Source organism: Copadichromis virginalis, linkage group LG8, assembly GCF_057382275.1.
Source record: "Copadichromis virginalis isolate Kocher_CV1m ecotype Utaka linkage group LG8, C_Virginalis_male_GT1.1, whole genome shotgun sequence".
Classification (NCBI taxonomy): Eukaryota; Metazoa; Chordata; class Actinopteri; order Cichliformes; family Cichlidae; genus Copadichromis; species Copadichromis virginalis.
Window position 1 is genome coordinate 32045291 of NC_140625.1, and position 16953 is coordinate 32062243.

Sequence of the window (16953 nt, forward strand, 5' to 3'; positions counted from 1 at the left end):
AATTTGATTTTAAAGCGTTTTTCTTCGGATTGTTAAAAACAAGTTTACGGAAGTAGATGGGGTGAATCATCTCGCGTCGTCATCAAAGATTGGGGGGGGGGGGGGAAAGGAAAACATCCGGAGTGAACCGGATGTAGAAGGATCCCGGTCACGTCGAGCACCGTACGCACGTGTGTCGGTGCTGTTTGAGGACTCAGGTTTGAGTTTTGTGTTTTTTCGGTGAAATGTTGAAACGTTTGAAAGTGTTGGAGAGCCTTTGAGGCTTTTTGGATTTGACGCGTATTTCCGGTCACAGCGAGTTAATCTGTGACCCGATAAAAGCGCCGCGTGTTAGTGCGGGCGGAATAAGTCTAAACTCTCTGTGAGCTGCATGTAATCTGGATCGTTGACCGAAAAGAGTGCTCAGAAAGCGAGGTAACGTATAAGTCTCGAGTTATTGTACATGCAGAATTTCATTCAGAAAACGGCAGATTTAACGTTTCCGCTCATGTCAGGACGCGCCCACCCATGTAAACGTTTCATTAAAATCTGTATTTTAACAGAAGGCGATCTGGCTTTAAAGTCGGCTGTGATCGAGTTTGTCAGTAAACAACTTAAATATGATTTTCTGGCTTTTAAATAAATAATTCCGGAGTTTTTGTGGCTTTGATGTTGAAGAGTTAAATGGTGTAGAAACTTTGTTACTAACGCGCAGCTGCAGAGGAACCACGTTTCCCTGATTATTAACGGGCTCATCTGTCCCTTAAAAATACTTTAGATTTAAGATTTTTTGTTTAAAAGACAATGTAGCCCTGTGTAAAAGTGAGCTTAACTTTCACTTCTTCAGTCACTCTGAAATTCGTGAGGAAAAAAGTTATTATTCAGTTGTTTGGTTTTAATAGTTGTCTTTGCACAGCTGCTGTTCAATATGCTATTTCTGCTAATCACGTGTACCGTAATATTGATCCAACATGTAAATTTCAAACCTGCTGTTTCTGTGTTTGTGTGTGACCCTTTTTCATCTGCTGTGTAATTTACATTCCAAACTCCCTTTAAAAATCTGCAGATTTAAGGTTTCCCCCTTTAAGACAAACACGGAGAAAAAGGAGGTGATGTTGATTATTTTTTATTAAAGATTCATGTAACTGTTTTCCTGCTGTTTAAATAAAGTTTTGTGCAGAGGCCTCAGACTGACATCAGAATTTGGCTGTTTTTGTGTCTGTCAGATTCATCGTACATCATGACGTCGTTAGCTCACCAGCTGAAGAGGCTGGCGCTGCCTCAGAGCGATGCCAACCTGCTGACCCGCAGTGAGGTCGCCTCGCTCCTCTTTGACCCCAAAGAGGCAGCGTCCATGGACAGGAGCACCTTCTACGCCCTCGGTGAGTCCCGCCCTCCTCTTCCTCTTCTCCTGCTCCAGCCCGTTTCCTCCCTGACCTTCATCCTGTCTGTCCTCTTCCTCGTGCAGGATGCACCGGGCTGGAGGAGCTACTGGGAATCGAGCCGGCATTCCTGGAGTTTCAGAGCACCCTGTTCAGTCCCGCCTCGACGACCCTGGAGCGCAGCATCCAATCCAAGGAGGTCAACAAGAAGCTGGATGCCGGCATCTCGCTCTTCCTCACCCGCCTCTGCCCATACTTCCTTCTCAAACCGGCTCACAAGTGCATCGAGTGGCTCGTTCACCGGTAAGCCGCTGAGGCGTCGCAGCTCAGTTATACAGAAAATGACACTTTGTGTTTGAACAGTGACTCATTAGATAAATGAAAAACAAACCAAAGTCCATTCAGAAAACTTCTGATTTAAGATTTCACTGGAGCAAACAGTCCTTCAGGAAACGGCAGCTTTAAGGCGCTGACGCCTCATTAACACATTTATAGCAATGCTGACGATTATTTTTCGTATTTAATTAGTCAAACAGATGTTTAACTAGATGAACCTTAAATGTGCACAGAAGCTCTCCTTCACACTCTGTTTCCTGTTTTATACTCGCGTGATGACTCCGTGTTTTCCCGTGTTCAGCTTCCACATCCAGCTGTACAATGCCGACAGCCTGCTCGCCTGCGCGCTGCCGTATCACGACACCAACGTGTTCGTCAGAGTCCTGCAGCTCCTGAAGATCAGCGACGCCACGAGTCGCTGGAACTGGCTGCGCGGCCTGCAGGTGGGTGACTCGCCTGAGCTGGAGCGCCTGTGAGGTCCGTCTGCTGATAAGAGTGACGTGAAATCGTTTTGTTTGTCGTTGTTTGTTCAGAAACCCGGCGTGCCGTTATCCAGAGGAACTCTCATCGCTCACTGCTACACTGACCTGAGCTTCATGGACTTCATCTGCAGCCTGGTGACCCGGTCCATCGAGGTGACCTCCCTGACCCCTCCTGTTACCTGTCGACGTCGCGGCGAGGCTCTCGGGACGCCTGCACAGTTACCTGCATTCACTGCTCTCCTTCTCCTCTGCAGGCGTATTCCGGACATTCGGGAAGTTGCTCCCAGCTCAGAGTCATCTTCTCTTTTTACGCCTGCACCATCGTCCCCGCCCTGGACGCCGTGGACAGAGTGTCCAACACCATCATCTCCAAGCTGCTGCCATACGTGCAGACGGTAACGTGCGCCATTATTCACATGACCCCGACCCGACAGGTGACGTGAGATTTAACCTCGCACATGTCGTTGCCTCCTCAGGGTCTGAAGTCGTCGCTTGCGGACTATAAAGCCGCCACCTACATGATCGTGTGCCAGCTGGCGGTGAAGGTGGTGATGGAGGCGAGCCTGGTGGACAGCCTCGCCGTGCACCTTAGCAAGTCTCTGATCAAAGAGCCCGTCCTCGCCAAGGAGGGCGTGGGCTGCCTCATCGTGCTGCTGCAGAACCAGAAGGAGGGCGCCGTGGGGCCCAGGTAGGACAGACGCCGCCTGGTCGTGATGTTTCGGGCACGCTCTGTCCAGGCGTGACGTCCTCTCACCTGTCTGTTCCTTCTCGTGTGCTCAGAGCCGCCGGCCGTCTCTGCTCGATGGCGGCGCTGGTGCCGACGCTGCAGGTCATGGCGGCGGTTCACGACGTCAGCCCTCTGCTCCGCTACCTGCTGCCTCACCTGGTCCAAAGCGTGTTCATCAGCAGCTCAGGTGAGGCCTGCTGCATGTACGTCTAATGCTTTACAGCGCCGCAGGTGGAGTTGACCTGAGTTTGTGTCACAGGTGAGACGGACCGGCTCGCAGTGCTGGAGTCCATCCTGGAGTCCGTCCTGCTGACCAAAGACCTGGACCACACCGCGGCCCGGTAAGCCTCCTCTCAGCCGACCACGCAGCCAATCACGCGACACGTCTTCTCACTGCTGCCGTGTTTGTCCCGTAGGTTGCTGCTGGACGAGTATCTGAGTCAGAGCGAGCGCTCACCTGTAGAGCTGTCGGCCCTCGACCAGCGCCTGCTGCCTCTGGTGCGCCTGTTCGAGTCCAAGTACGTACGAGTAAATATTGTATAGTTCCTGGTTCAGCACAGGTGTCGCAGAACAGTGTTCAGGTAAACGAGTCTGCACGCAAACAGCAGTGAAAACATGGCCGCCGGCCGCAGCTGTTCTGGGATACAGAGGGCGGAGCCGCGTTTAAGTTTTCTCCTCCATCAGGTACTGTGCAGCTCTGGACGGCGTCCTCGCAGGTCATGTGACCGACATCGGCAGCACGGCGCAGAAACGGCTCTTCCACCGGTTTCTGTCTTTGTCGCTGAGCAGCGGGAAACATCAGGTGAGCTACAAAACGGCGTCGCTCAGGTGAACTGTGGCGTCTTCGTCTCTCTGAGCTCACGGTCTTCCTTCTGCGTCGGCAGATTTTAGGCGACTCGGACACGTCGCTGCTGCTCAGCCTGAAACACCCTCAGCCGTCGGTCAGAGTCTCGGCCGTGGAGCGCCTGAAGGACCTTATCGCCGCTGGACAGGTAGACTTCCTGTTTAATCCTCTGTGTCTGTTTCATTCAGGTGAACTTTGACCTCTGAGGCAGGTGATTGTGTAGCTTTGGGGCGCCTCAGGGCTCTGCTCCGGGTCCTGAGCGGGCTGACATTTTTAACCACACATATTAAGGGTCGTGTTTCCTCTGAGCAGCAGCAGAGTCTGGATGACGACTTCCTGAAAGACGCCGTCACGGAGCGTTTGAAGGACGAATCGCCGGAGGTCGTAGCCGCCGCTCTCCAAGTCCTGGAGGTCAGTGAGACGATGGTTAACGGGTCTGATGGCGTTCTGCTTGATGGCGTTGTGGTTAATGGCGGTTTTCGTTGTGTTTCAGGTGGTGTTTGACGTTGTGGACCGCGAGGACGCCGTCTCGTGTCTGCTGTCTCTGCTGCACAGAGCCGATCTGCCGGAGGCTGAGCGATGGTCAGTGAAAGCTTATTTTCCCTGCTGTTAATGATGCCTTCATGAACCTCCTGTAAATCTGAGACTCCTTCCTCCAGGGTTCCCGTGCTGACAGAGGTGGTGCGTTTACTGTCCGACCCGCGGATGGGAAAGGGGCACGGCGAGCTGGTGACGAGGACGGGCTGGAGGCTGCTGCCGTTCCTGGTCGTCACCTCGACCCAGCTCGACCTCGCCCGCCGCATCGCCCGGTCCCCCCTCCTTGCCAATCACCCGCTCACCCTGAATTGGGCCCCAGGTAACAGACCCATTTCCTGTGGCGCTTTCACAATAAAAGCAGTTCTGTCCATCATTTCGTCAGTGTCTGAAACTTTTTGCATCACACAGAGCTCGATGACGTGACGAAGAGAAGCGTTGAGCCCGACTTTGTGGGTGTGGCCAACGAGCGGCTGGTCTCCACGCTGACAAAGAACCTGGCGAACATGGAGCACTTCTCCAGGCGCGACGCGGTGAGTTCAGACGCCTTTCCTCGTGTCGCTCACGTGAACGTTTTCAAGCATGAACGTGTCTGAGTCACGAGGCAGCCGTGCTGTTGGGACTACTTTCAGCAGCGGACTGATCTGTTGTGAGTCTGTCAGCTGATGGTTTCCGTGTGTGTCGCGCTCAGCTGGAGAACCTCGCCGTGCTGGTGGAGCAGCAGCGACGCTCCAGCCTCAGGGAGCGCGCGGCGTTCCTGGTGCTGACCCGGACGCTGCTGCTTGGTCTGGGCGAGCTGAGCGAGACGCAGCACCTGCTCACCGCTCAGAGGGTCTACGCGCTCCTGGAGCGCCCCCTGCTGGAGGTCGTGAGGAGCGACGCGTCACAGGTCGGTCGGCCTTTAACATCCATAAACACAAAGTTAAACAGAGCCCGCTTGCACTGAGGATCGTCGGCGACGTGTTTTGATGGATGGTGTTGGTTCTGAACAGGAAGCTGAGCGTCCCGTCTTCGTGCCTACCTCCTTCTCTGAGGCGGCGGCGCTCTACCTAAGCAGGTGTGCGCAGGGACAGCAGCCGGACGCAGAGTACGGCTTCGTCCTCGTCGCTCTGCTCCGAGACTTAATTTCCTGCCTCAAGTGTCACGACGCCTCCTTCAAAGGTAAAATCTCCCAGAGCAGGTGAGAGCTGAGGTAGAAGAGGGAACCGGTCAGCTGACTGGTCACATGATTGTCTTCCAGGGGCGGCGTGGTGGAACCCAGAGAAGCTCGACACAAACACCTGCTGTTACCTGGGTCTGATCTGCCGCCTGTTCAGCATAATCATGAGCGGCGCCGCCGAGGGAGCGACGGCTGACAGCTTCAGAGAGCTGATGAAGCTGCTCGTCCAGGTATGACATCATTTCCTGTGAGCAGACATGATGTTTCAGCGTGATGGAGCGAGCCGCTAACCTGAGAAACCGTCACCTCAGGTCCACCTGCGCGAACCGAGCGTGCTCTTCAGGTTCCTGTGCATGCTGTGGGGATACACCAGTAACCATGGAGACCAGCTGGATGCGAAGGTGGGCGCCGTCCTGCAGACACGGGCACTGTATATGGGCGGAGCTCTGCTGAGCACCCAACCCGCCTCCAAGCTGAAGGAGCTGGCGGCCGCCAACTCACCAGGTGAGATTTACAAAAATAGAAAAAAGAAAAATGTAACAAATCTTTTAAAAAGTCGATTCAGGTAAACAAACCTCAAACTAACGTTTCATGAAACGTCCGAAGTTTGGAAGACGCGCTGATGACGTACGAGGTTATTAAAACAAGTGTGTGTGTGTGTGTGTCTGTGTGTGTGTGTGTGTGCGTGCGTGCGTGTGCGTGTCTGTGTCTGTGTGTGTCTGTGTGTGTGTCTGTGTGTGTGTGTGTGCGCGTGTGTGTGTGTGTGTGTGTGTGTGTCTGTGCGTGCGTGCGTCTGTGTCTGTGCGTCTGTGTCTGTGTGTCTGTGTGTGTGTGTGTGTCTGTGTCTGTGTGTGTGTGTCTGTGTGTCTGTGTGTGTGTGTCTGTGTCTGTGTGTGTGTGTCTGTGTGTGTGTGTGTGCGCGTGTGTGTGTGTGTGTGTGTGTGTGTCTGTGCGTGCGTGCGTCTGTGTCTGTGCGTCTGTGTCTGTGTGTCTGTGTGTGTGTGTGTGTCTGTGTGTGTGTGTCTGTGTGTGTGTGTGTCTGTGTGTGCGTGTGTGTGCGTGTGTGTGTCTGTGTCCCTCAGTCGTCCCGTCTCTGCTCTGCTGTCTCACGTCTCCTGTTCGGGAGGTCCGGAGGGCGGCGCTCAGCGTCCTGCAGAGCCTATCGGCAGCCAACACGTCCCCCTTCCAGCCAATCACAGAGAAGCTCCTGTCGACATCAGAGGAGATCGCCGCCGACCCGTCCTACCTCAGCACGGTGAGGACTCTGAAACAGCTGATTGGTTTAAATCTGGACTTCCTGTGTTTGTTGTTCTGATTTCCTGTTTTGCCCGCAGGTTCTCGGCGTGCTGCACGATGAGTCATCATCCAGTAAAGCGAAGCCGCAGCAGAAGAAGCTGGCGGCGGCGATGCAGCTGCTGGTGAGGAGCATTCAGAGTCCGAGCTGCCCGTCATACATCGCCGCCGCCCTGCTGAGAGCGCTGAGCGAGGTCAACGGACAGGTGAGTGGGCGGGACCGCGTCTGAAACGGAGGATTCGCCGCTGACGTCTTTGTTTTAGAGCCGGACTCAGATTGGCGATCTTTGAAGCTGAACGGTTTCCATTTCCTGGTGTGTCGTGTTTGATGGCGGCGTTATCGTGAGCGCCGTGACGCACAGCCAGAGAGAAGCATTGTTGGTGCTGTTATCTAACCTCAGTCTGATCATGTCGTCTAAAGAGCCATGCTTTGTGTCTCCTTTGACCTCCTCTTCGTCCTCCTCCTCCTCTCAGTCAGAGCTCTCCAGCCTGCTTCCTGTCCTCGATCGCCTCCTGGAGACCGGCCCCGACACGCCCGCCCTGCTGCAGGCCGAGGCGCAGCTCCTACAGCTGGTCCTGGGGAAGTACAACGAGGCGTCGGCGCCCCTGCTGGCCAAAGACCAGAACTGCCTGGACCTGTTCATCAGAGCTCTGAAGACCTCCACGCAGCAGCACGCTGGCATCCCGAGCTGCCAGATCATCGCTCTGGAGCAGGTCAGGAGGACAAATCCACCAATCGGGGGACGGGGACTAACCCTACCCGAGTGCACGCTCACAGTGATGCTGTCCATCTTTTATTCAGTCTTTACTTCAAACCCAGATTAAAGTCTGAGTGACGGGTGATGATTTAACGTGTTCAGACGTCTCTGCGTGTTCCTGCAGATCACAAAGCCCTTCTTCTCCGCCCTCGCGGACGAGGCGGTGCAGCAGAAGCTGCTGTCGGCCATGTTTGACCTGCTGGTGGAGAGCAGGAGTCCGGCGGTGGCCAACACCATCAGCAGCGTCTTCAAAGCGGTGAGCCGAGATCGTCTGCTCAACATTTTTCTTTCTCGTGAAAGAAGAAAGATGGCTGATAGTGAAACGGTCGTTTGTTTGGGGATGAATCGCTGAACGTTTGACCTTTGCGTTCGCCTCAGGTCGTCGTTGACTGTCAGCTGCTGGCCAATGAGCTCGCTCCTCCAGAAAAACCCAAAGTCAGCGTGACGGTGCAGCAGACCCGGCGGAGCCGACTGTCGCAGAGGTATTTGCGCCCTGAAGCGTTCCTGAGGTCACGTGATCGGACCAGTTTCCCTTCAGACAAACACGGATTTCTGCAGCTGAAAACAACGAATCAAATTAATAGTTGTAGGCGGATCATTCTGTGCAACGCGACACGAAGATTTGCTCCTGTGCTTATTTACTGACGATCTGCTTGAAAACAATGTTGTAGTTCAGGGTTGACTCTGATGGTGGCGCTGTTGTCTCGTTTCTCGTCCTTCCATTTTAATGATGTAATTATTGAACTGAAGTTGATAGAAATGAGTTAAACCGGCTGACGTCAGCTGTTTACCGCCCGTGCAGCCTGCGGGCCCCGATCTGCACTTTCACCCTGTAACAGGTCTGATTTCCTTCTGATAGTTTCAGGACGAATCCCGACAACATTTCAGCTTTTAGTTGAGCCACAATTTTCCAGAAGCAGCCTCAGTCTGAAAGCGTGGCGCGTCCACGATGAGTGATCGGTGTGAACCGCTGCGTGTGTTCAGGAAACCTCAGGAGAGCAGCGGCGCGGCTCCAGAGGGGGGCGCTGTGTCGTGGCGGAGAGTCACTCTGATCCTGGAGCTGCTGCAGCACAAGAAGAAAGTGAAGAGAGCCCAGGTGTTGGTGCCGGTTCTGTTCTCGCTGCTCGCCAGGTAACATGACAGGAAACGCCACATCCTACAGTTTCTCATGTTTTGTCATTTCATCTAAACTGAAAGAAGAATGAAGGCTGTAGTAAAGTCCTCATTAGGACTTCGTGTGGATTTGATCCGTGTTTGGAGTCGTGTGGAAGTGGAAGCAGGATTTTGACTCCGGGCTGCAGAGAGGTCCAATCTGAAAGTGGAGTTTTTTCTTCTTCTGTTTGTTTATTTAAGACAGGAGTAACAAAAAGATGAAAAATCGATCGATAGAATTTTATTTCAAACATGGAAATGCAACTGAAGTAACAAAAGAAAAACAAACACTTGAGTAATAATAACTCCGTCTGTCGTCAGGAGCATGGAGCCGTGCTCCGATGAGAACGCCAACACGGAGTACACCAAGCAGCTGCTGCTCAGCTGCCTGCTCAACATCTGCCACAAACTGGCTGCAGGTGGAGGAGCTGTGGCTGCAGGTGGAGGAGCTGTGGCTGCAGGTGGAGGAGCTGTGGCTGCAGGTGGAGGAGCTGTGGCTGCAGGTGGGTGTCAGAGGAGGATGATGAAGGTGTGTGTGTGTGTGTTTGTTGCCTCACTGCGCTCTCCTCGCTCTGTGCAGACGTCCTGGATGAAGACAAGTTCAGCGTGGAGCTCGTGGTTCAGTGCATCCGAACGTCCGACGTGCCGCAGACTCACCACCACGCCCTGCTGCTGCTGGGCACCGCCGCCGCCATCTTCCCCGTGAGAGCTCCACCTCCTCTTCTGTCTGTCCACTACCACCTTCGCTCTTCCTCCTCCATCTCTGTTTGCAGCTGAGAGTTTTATGTCACTGATACAAAGAGCGGTCTAAGTCCCGCCCCCTGAGACTGAAGCTCCTCTGCACGTCTGTGATGACATCATGGCGGCAAAAGTGTTTGTTTAAATCAGGGGCAACCTGTCTGATGATGAGTGCATCTAAACGTTCCTCAGAAGCCAGTGTGCCGTATGATGCATTAGCATTAAATGTAATAACGCTCTATATGAACAGTTACACACGTTATAGGATCATATTTGTTCACAGATGTTTGCAGCTGTCAGCGAATAGTTATCAGATAGTTTGAAACAAAAAAGACTTTTTATCCACAACAGCAAATGCAAATGCTATTTATGGTCTCCTCACAACAATGATAGGAAAAATAAACGGGGCCAATATGGCATGTTTGTTAACACAGAGACACACATGTTACTGTGATCTCTGGGCTCCCAGTGTCCAGCATTCAGAGGCTGCCTGAGGACTCATGTGGGAGAAAACCTGCTCACACAGACATGTGGAGCCAAACACTGTCAGTAAGGCCTCTGCAATGTCCTGAAGAGTTAAACTTGTCAGGTAGTGACGTCCAGCAGGTGAACATGCAGCTCCATGAACACGCACAGCTGTGGGTTCCAGCTGCCCCCCTCTCCCTGTTAATGCCCTACCCGCCCCCGTGGCAAAGCTTTGCTAGACCCGCCCCTGCACAGTTACCAGCTGTCAGCTGCTTAGAAAAGGATCCTGGTGTTATTTGTCTCTCAGAAACAGTTCATAACTTCAACTCATCCATGTCACCTAAAAGGTAAACCTGTTTCTCCATCACAGCTCTGATGGTTCAGTAAGGACATCTCCTGGTTTCATCTTCATGTTTCCCTCTCACCACATATCCAAACCATCATGACCAGCAGGTTTACAGCTGTGGCTCCAGCAAACATCAGCTGATACTAGAAATTAATATTAAATACATTCTAACAACAGCTGATCAAGCTTAAACGTGCTGCTGTTGTTTAGCGCGACATCTGCTGGTTTCTTCTTTCTGGCACAAAGTGGGCGATAAACAAGAGAGACGATCAGCTGATCATTGATCAGATTCATGATTGAAGTAGCAACAGGAGAGGGAGGGGGGAGGATGAGAGAAGAAGAGGCACGGTTGGCAGCTACTAACTAACCTTATGAATAAAATAAAGTTCACTATCAGTAACATCATAGCACCACCCAGCTGTATAGAAACTCCGTCATGCTAGCTAGTAGCAGTACGAGTTATTGTAACTGACTGTAAAAAGTCAGCACAACAAAAATAAACTAAACTTGGTTCATATCTGACCCAGATAGACTGCAGCTCATAACTTCTTACCTGAAGTTCAGTTCACCGCCTCGGGGCTCTGCTCCTCCTGCCTCCCCTCCCTTCATCCACCTGCTGGCCTCTGTAGAAGCTCCGCCACAGCCACCAGCAAACAGCTGAGTTATTTTTACACATCTGCCAGCATCTGGACAATCCACCACCTTTAATACCGTTGCAAAAAAAAAAAATCATCGGCCCATAAAAGCGAAAAATCACGCCCGGTATGTCCGATGGCCAGTCCCGCTATGTCGTGCCATCAGTTAACCCTTCGCGTGCCTGGTTTAAACAAACGAAAAAATATTGATGTCCTGATGGATATGGAGGACCAATGTAGCCAACATTTTAAACAAATATTAGACTATTGTTTCTTATTTTTTTAATTTTTACTTTTAATTATAATTTAATGAACCCAAAGAAGGAAACACGAGAAGCAGTTAGTGATGCAGTTACAGCAACTGATACAAATAAAAGAAATAAAGCAGTAATTTAGATTTTTGGTACGTTTAGTATCAGGTTTGTTTTAGAAGAGAAGAATTAAAGGAAAGAAATTAATCAATAATAAATAAATATGGGAATTAAAATAAACAACATTTATTTAATAGCAAGAAAACAAACGCGTTCGTGTTCCTCCTGCAGGAGAAAGTCCTCCACAACATCATGCCCATCTTCACCTTCATGGGCGCCAGCATCATGCGGCTGGACGACACCTACAGCTTCAGAGTCATCGACAAGACGGTGCAGATGGTCATACCTGCTCTGATCCAGGTGAGGCGGCGACGGAGCCGACAAACATGCCCGTTATACACGAGTGGCGTGGCAATAACTCTTCCTCGCTCCTCCTCCAACAGGCCCAGCAGCTTTCTGATGGAAGTTCCGCCTCTCACGTGATGGCTGTGGTGACGAAGATCATGCACGTGTTTGCTGACGCGCTCCCCCACGTGCCCGAGCACCGGCGGCTGCCAATCCTGTTTCAGCTGGTGACCACGCTGGGTCCCGCCCGTTTCCTCTGGGTCCTAATGCTGCTCCTGTTCAAGCTGCACGCCACACAGAGCGCCGGCTCCACCAGCGAGAAGGTAACAATCGCCTGCTTCTGTTTCTTCGGAGTTTAGCGCGTCGTTTCGTGTCTCTGCGTGTTTAACGTAGTTTATTTTGTGTTTTCGTGAGCAGGATGCGGCGCTGGAGCGATACGTGGACTTCTGGATTTCTCTGTGCTGTCAGTTTGACATCAGCGATCAGCTGACCTCGCTCATCAACATCCTGAACTTCCTGCTGCAGCTGCCAGACGACAAAGAGGATGGTAAAACAAAACGAAAGTTTTACATCATCAATAACATAATCATGTTTTGTATGGAGGACTGTAAGTGCCAAATCGAAAGAAAAAAGTGATAACAATTGTATTTTTAAAATGTGAAACTGACTCCTTTCAGAATTATTTCCTTTGTTATGATTCGTCTATCAGTTTACTTCATTTACATTTTAATTAATATTAATGAGAATCCCTTACTATCACAATACGCTCCGAGTGTTTCATTTGGCAGATTTTTACTGTTACAGATGAAACACCCAGGAGCCAATCATCTGTCTTTCATTAAAGTAATAGATTAAAAATACAATGTTTAAAATAATGAACATCAAGGTAAATTAAAATATTTGCTGCTTTTATTTCTGACTCAAATTTTAGACATTTATTTTAAATTTAAGAAGAGAGGATGATATAAACGAATAACTATAAATAAAGTAAAATACTGGACTTGAAGAAACAGGTAAATTATTAAGAAAGGAAACAGAAATGTTACCACAAAGAACAATGGCTATGAAAACATGTATATAAAAGTAAATATGGTTAAAAAAAATAACAATTTGAATTTCTTTCATTTAAAATTTAGGAAATTGAATTTAAATTGAAACATAAATAAACTAATTTGTATAAAGTACATGAGTTAATCCAAATTGAATAAATATTTGATATTTAGAATGAATGACTCTATATAGTCATTAATTCTATATATAGAGTTTTGGCGTGTTTGGCCCTCCGTAGTCTGATGGACTTCTGGGTTTGTCTTGTGTAGCTCCAGTGAAACGGCCCGCCGCCCGGCGAGGAGCGAAGAAGGAGGAGGAAAAGGTGGAGGAGCTGATCTTCAGCGTGGATGCTCACGGCGGCAAAGAGCTGCGACACTTCAAGTTCCTCTCCGTGTCATTCGCGGCTCAGCTGCTCGGCTCAGCGAGCTTCATCGGGAAGGTGGGCGACTGAAGGTCAGGCGGTAAGGAGCGCGCTCAGTGCGACAACAATAAACGTTTGATTTTGTTTCAGGTCGCGGACAACGACGATGACATAGACTCATCTCTACAGCCACTGCAGCAGAGGTGAGTGATGCTGTGATGTCACGTTGTTATGTGAGCGTTTGGTGGCGTTGAAGGTGATGTCATGTTCGTGTTTCAGGCTGCTGGAGGACATCCTGCGCTACATCCACAGCATCGCTCGCTGTGTGGAGGAGAACGCCGACAAACCCACCGCCAAGTTCTGGCGAGTTCTGCTGAATAAAGCCTACGACGTACTGGACAAGGTTTGAATCCAGTTTTATTTAAACTCTTCTCGTTAACATTAACAGCAGGTCCTCCACCGTTAACCTCAGTTTCTTCTCCTGCTGCTGGAGTGAAAGCCGCCCTGCAGAGGCTCTCTAACCTGCTCACCTTTGTTCAGGTGAACGCGCTGCTGCCCACGGACACCTTCATCACGGTGATGAGGGGCCTGATGGGAAACGAGCTGGCATCGGTCAGGAGGAAGGCCATGGACCTGCTCAACAACAAACTGCAGCACAGAACACAGTGGGATGCACAGCAGGTAACAGGAAGTGATGTCAGAGTTCTCCGCAGAGCGTGTTTTGGGTATGAAACGATGACATCAACTTCCTGTCTGCCCTCAGGTTACCGTGCTCCTCCAGCTGATCGGCGACCTGCTGAACATTGTGGGCAAAGATCACAGGAAGGTCGTGGACGGAGCGGAGCAGGCCATCAACCGCCAGACGGCGCTCTTCAGCCTCAAGCTGCTCTGTCGCAGTTTTGGGTCCGACCACCATGAGACGTTCGTGCCCGTGCTGTTGCAAACCGTGGAGCTCGTCGCGGCGGCAGAGGAGGAGAAGAACGTGATGGGCAGCGCTCTGCTCTGCATCGCCGAGGTGGTCAGCACACTGAAGGCCCTCGCCATCCCGCAGTTACCCAGGTCTGTCATGCCCGTCCTTCACCCTCACACGACAAGGTGGGGAAGCCGCCCTCCAGTCAGCTGACGCGTGTTTGTTTCCGCAGGTTGATGCCAGCCATACTGCACGCGCTCCAAAACAGGAAGGAGCTTCTGACCAACGAGATCTACCTGCTGAGCGCCGTCACTGCCCTGCAGCGGGTCACAGAGACGCTGCCACACTTCATCAGCCCATACCTGCACGACGCCACCTTACAGGTAACGCCGCCCCGCGAGCACTGCATCAGAAAAACAAAACAAAGGTTATAAAGGATTGCGGTGGAGCTGTGCTTTGATTGGATCGTGCTGTGCGCTCTTCCTAGCGCCTCGTTTTTTTCATCTGAAATGGTACGGCTCGATGTCGCTGCTGCTTTGAGGAGACGTGCTGATTGGTCCCAGCTCACCTGGAGTGTGACGCGAGTGTCACAGGGATTCTATTATTCGTTATTCCTCTTCGTTCTTGCAGGTGTGTCGGCTGACCCGGCTGATGGAGACTTCGTCCTCCTCCTCCTCCGCCCAGCTCTCCATCCGTCTCGCCTCTCTGAGGAGCACCCTTGCCACCAAACTGCCCCCCAGGGTCCTACTGCCCACCATTAGCAGGTGCTACAACACTATGGTGGTCGATAAGAAGGTGAGAGTCGAGCTTCAGGTGTGTTTACTGTTTTCTACTGAAGGAGTAAAGTTCAAAGTTTGTGTGTGCGCCTTGGCTTAAAGTTTTCCAGAATGATCCAAAGACACTTGCTCTGATTATTGGAGTCAGTCGTTTAAAATGGCTCCACGAGAACAAATCAAACATCCACCGAAATGTGGAATCAGGGACTTAAAATCCCAAATTCTCACGCTGAGCTTCGTTAAATGTCTAAAATCAAACAGCAGCAGTAATATCCTGTAATTTAATGTTTTCGTGCTTCAAGCCAGAAAAAACGTTAAAAGTAGAAATCAGCGCTAAACGGTCATCGGCGTCAAATCCCGCTCTGAGGTTCCCGCTCTGAGGTTCCCGCTCTGAGGTTCCCGGTGGTTTTCAGCTGTTAACGTCTTGTTGTCGTTTCCCCGCAGAGTCAGCTGGGGGCGCTGCTGAGCATCCTGAAGGAGCACATCGCTCACATGGAGAAAGACCAGCTCAGCTTCCACCAATCAGAGCTCACCACCTTCTTCCTCACCGCACTCGACTTCCGCTCCGAGCATTGCCAGGTCCGCTCAGCTGGTGATTGAGTAGATGTACTTAGATTACTTTACCTTTCTCACGCGTCTCTTTTGTCTTCAGGGCGATCTGGAGAAGACGGCGCAGGTCGAGGGCTGCGTGATCGACTGCCTGATCGCCATGGTGATGAAGCTGTCAGAGGTCACATTCAGGCCGCTCTTCTTCAAGGTAACGCCGCCGTGCCTAGGATTCAGCCGCCGCCCCAGTTTCCCGCCGTGTGGCGATAACTGTGTGTCTGTGCGTCTGTCTCGCAGCTCTTCGACTGGAGCAAATCGGAGCGTAAAGATCGTCTGCTGACTTTCTACCGGCTGTCCGACCGCATCGCCGACCGCCTCAAAGGACTCTTCGTGCTGTTCGCAGGAAACCTGGTGAAACCATTCGCAGACCTGCTGACACAAACCAACAGCACAGGTCTGACCTCATCCACAACTTTTCTCTTTTTATTGATTTTCAACTGTAAATTGTTACATTTATCTAAATGTTAATATTTAAAGCAGCTGTTTCCCAGCTGTCCAAGCTTGACGGTGCTTTTGCTTCTTGCAGAGTCGCTGCTCTTCGACTCCGAGGACGATGGCGAGGAGAAGAGCTGCCTGCTGCTGCAGTACGTCCTCGACTGCCTCCACAAGACCTTCCTGTACGACTCGCAGCGTTTCCTGAGCCGCGAGCGAGGCGACGCCCTGCTGAGCCCGCTCGTAGACCAGGTGAGGTGCAGACACTTCAGAGGGTGTAATATTTCTCCAAAACTGCATGACTCCACCCGCTGGGCGTGGTTTCATTGGTGACATTGAACTTGAATGGTTTCTGTGTTTGTGTCCAGCTGGAGAATCGAGTCGGTGGCGAGCAGCGATACCAGCAGCGCGTCACCCAGCACCTGGTGCCCTGCGTCGGGCAGTTTGCTGTGGCGATGGGCGACGACTCGCAGTGGAAGACCCTCAACTATCAGATCCTCCTGAAGACCAGGCACTCTGACACCAAGGTAAGGCCACCTGCACAGCTGACCGGCTCCCCTGAGCCCCGAGCGACGCCTGGAAGGCGCAGAGAAGTCGGTCAAGCTTCACTCTGACGCTGTCTGATCTCAGCCAGGCAGAGTTAATTAATGGTAATACAAAGAGTTTTAAATTAGACTCTGTGTTGGTGTTAGTTATTGACTCAGCAGCTTCCTCCTCCTCCTCCACAGGTGCGTTTCTCCTCTCTGCTGATGCTCATGGAGGTGGCGTCCAAACTGAAGGAGAACTACATGGTGCTGCTGCCGGAGACCATCCCCTTCCTGGCTGAGCTCATGGAGGGTGAGGCGCACACACAGACACCGCTCATATTAACTGTTGGCTCTAAGATGTAATGTAGCTGTCGGCCACAAGAGGGCAGCACATCTCTGACAAGAGAAAACCTCTAGATCCAGATGTTTCAGAATAAAAGCATGACAGATGAAACGTATTTTCACCATCATGGAGAAATATCAGTAAAGGTTCAGATAAAATACGACATCAGAGATGATAAGATGCAAACAGAATGCAGTAAAATATCACATTCGTGTTTCAGTGGAGCTTCGCTCCACCTGTGAGGCCAGGTAACGGCGTAGGCTCAAACCTGCCGTTTGTTTTGCAGACGAGTGTGAAGAGGTGGAGCTGCAGGTCCAGAAGGTGATCCAGGAGATGGAGAACATCCTGGGAGAGCCGCTGCAGAGCTACTTCTAACACGCACGCTGGTGTGAAGCTTCAGCACAAACATAAATATTCTGATGTTTTTGATGTAAGAAGTAATAAACATTTGTGTCAAATCTG

The 16953-nt window shown here is 51.3% G+C and overlaps 1 protein-coding gene across 1 annotated transcript; it reads left to right on the forward strand.

The window, feature by feature from the left end:
* The first annotated feature begins 120 nt into the window (after nucleotides 1-120).
* Nucleotides 121-16953, forward strand: heatr1 (HEAT repeat containing 1). The gene is made up of 46 exons (XM_085467163.1): nucleotides 121-197; nucleotides 1046-1088; nucleotides 1206-1361; nucleotides 1448-1664; nucleotides 1999-2140; nucleotides 2231-2332; nucleotides 2434-2574; nucleotides 2656-2867; nucleotides 2960-3093; nucleotides 3166-3247; nucleotides 3323-3424; nucleotides 3591-3708; nucleotides 3791-3898; nucleotides 4063-4161; nucleotides 4244-4332; nucleotides 4410-4606; nucleotides 4696-4817; nucleotides 4976-5173; nucleotides 5277-5445; nucleotides 5525-5673; nucleotides 5755-5947; nucleotides 6526-6698; nucleotides 6778-6942; nucleotides 7211-7450; nucleotides 7619-7750; nucleotides 7873-7976; nucleotides 8479-8625; nucleotides 8968-9149; nucleotides 9227-9348; nucleotides 11373-11501; nucleotides 11585-11809; nucleotides 11904-12033; nucleotides 12806-12975; nucleotides 13048-13100; nucleotides 13177-13300; nucleotides 13438-13578; nucleotides 13661-13956; nucleotides 14040-14190; nucleotides 14438-14602; nucleotides 15028-15162; nucleotides 15236-15340; nucleotides 15427-15583; nucleotides 15716-15873; nucleotides 15990-16148; nucleotides 16350-16458; nucleotides 16778-16953. Exons 3-46 carry the CDS (start codon nucleotides 1220-1222, stop codon nucleotides 16864-16866), a joined length of 6477 nt encoding a protein of 2158 aa, XP_085323289.1. The 5' UTR covers nucleotides 121-197; nucleotides 1046-1088; nucleotides 1206-1219; the 3' UTR covers nucleotides 16867-16953.

Coding starts and splice junctions, on each gene's coding strand:
- heatr1 (XM_085467163.1), top strand. CDS start 1,220: ATGACGTCGTTAGCTCACCAGCTGAAGAGGCTGGCGCTGCCTCAGAGC. Junction 3,899..4,062: donor ACCTTATCGCCGCTGGACAG/GTAGACTTCCTG, acceptor TCCTCTGAGCAG/CAGCAGAGTCTGGATGACGA. Junction 8,626..8,967: donor CTGTTCTCGCTGCTCGCCAG/GTAACATGACAG, acceptor GTCTGTCGTCAG/GAGCATGGAGCCGTGCTCCG.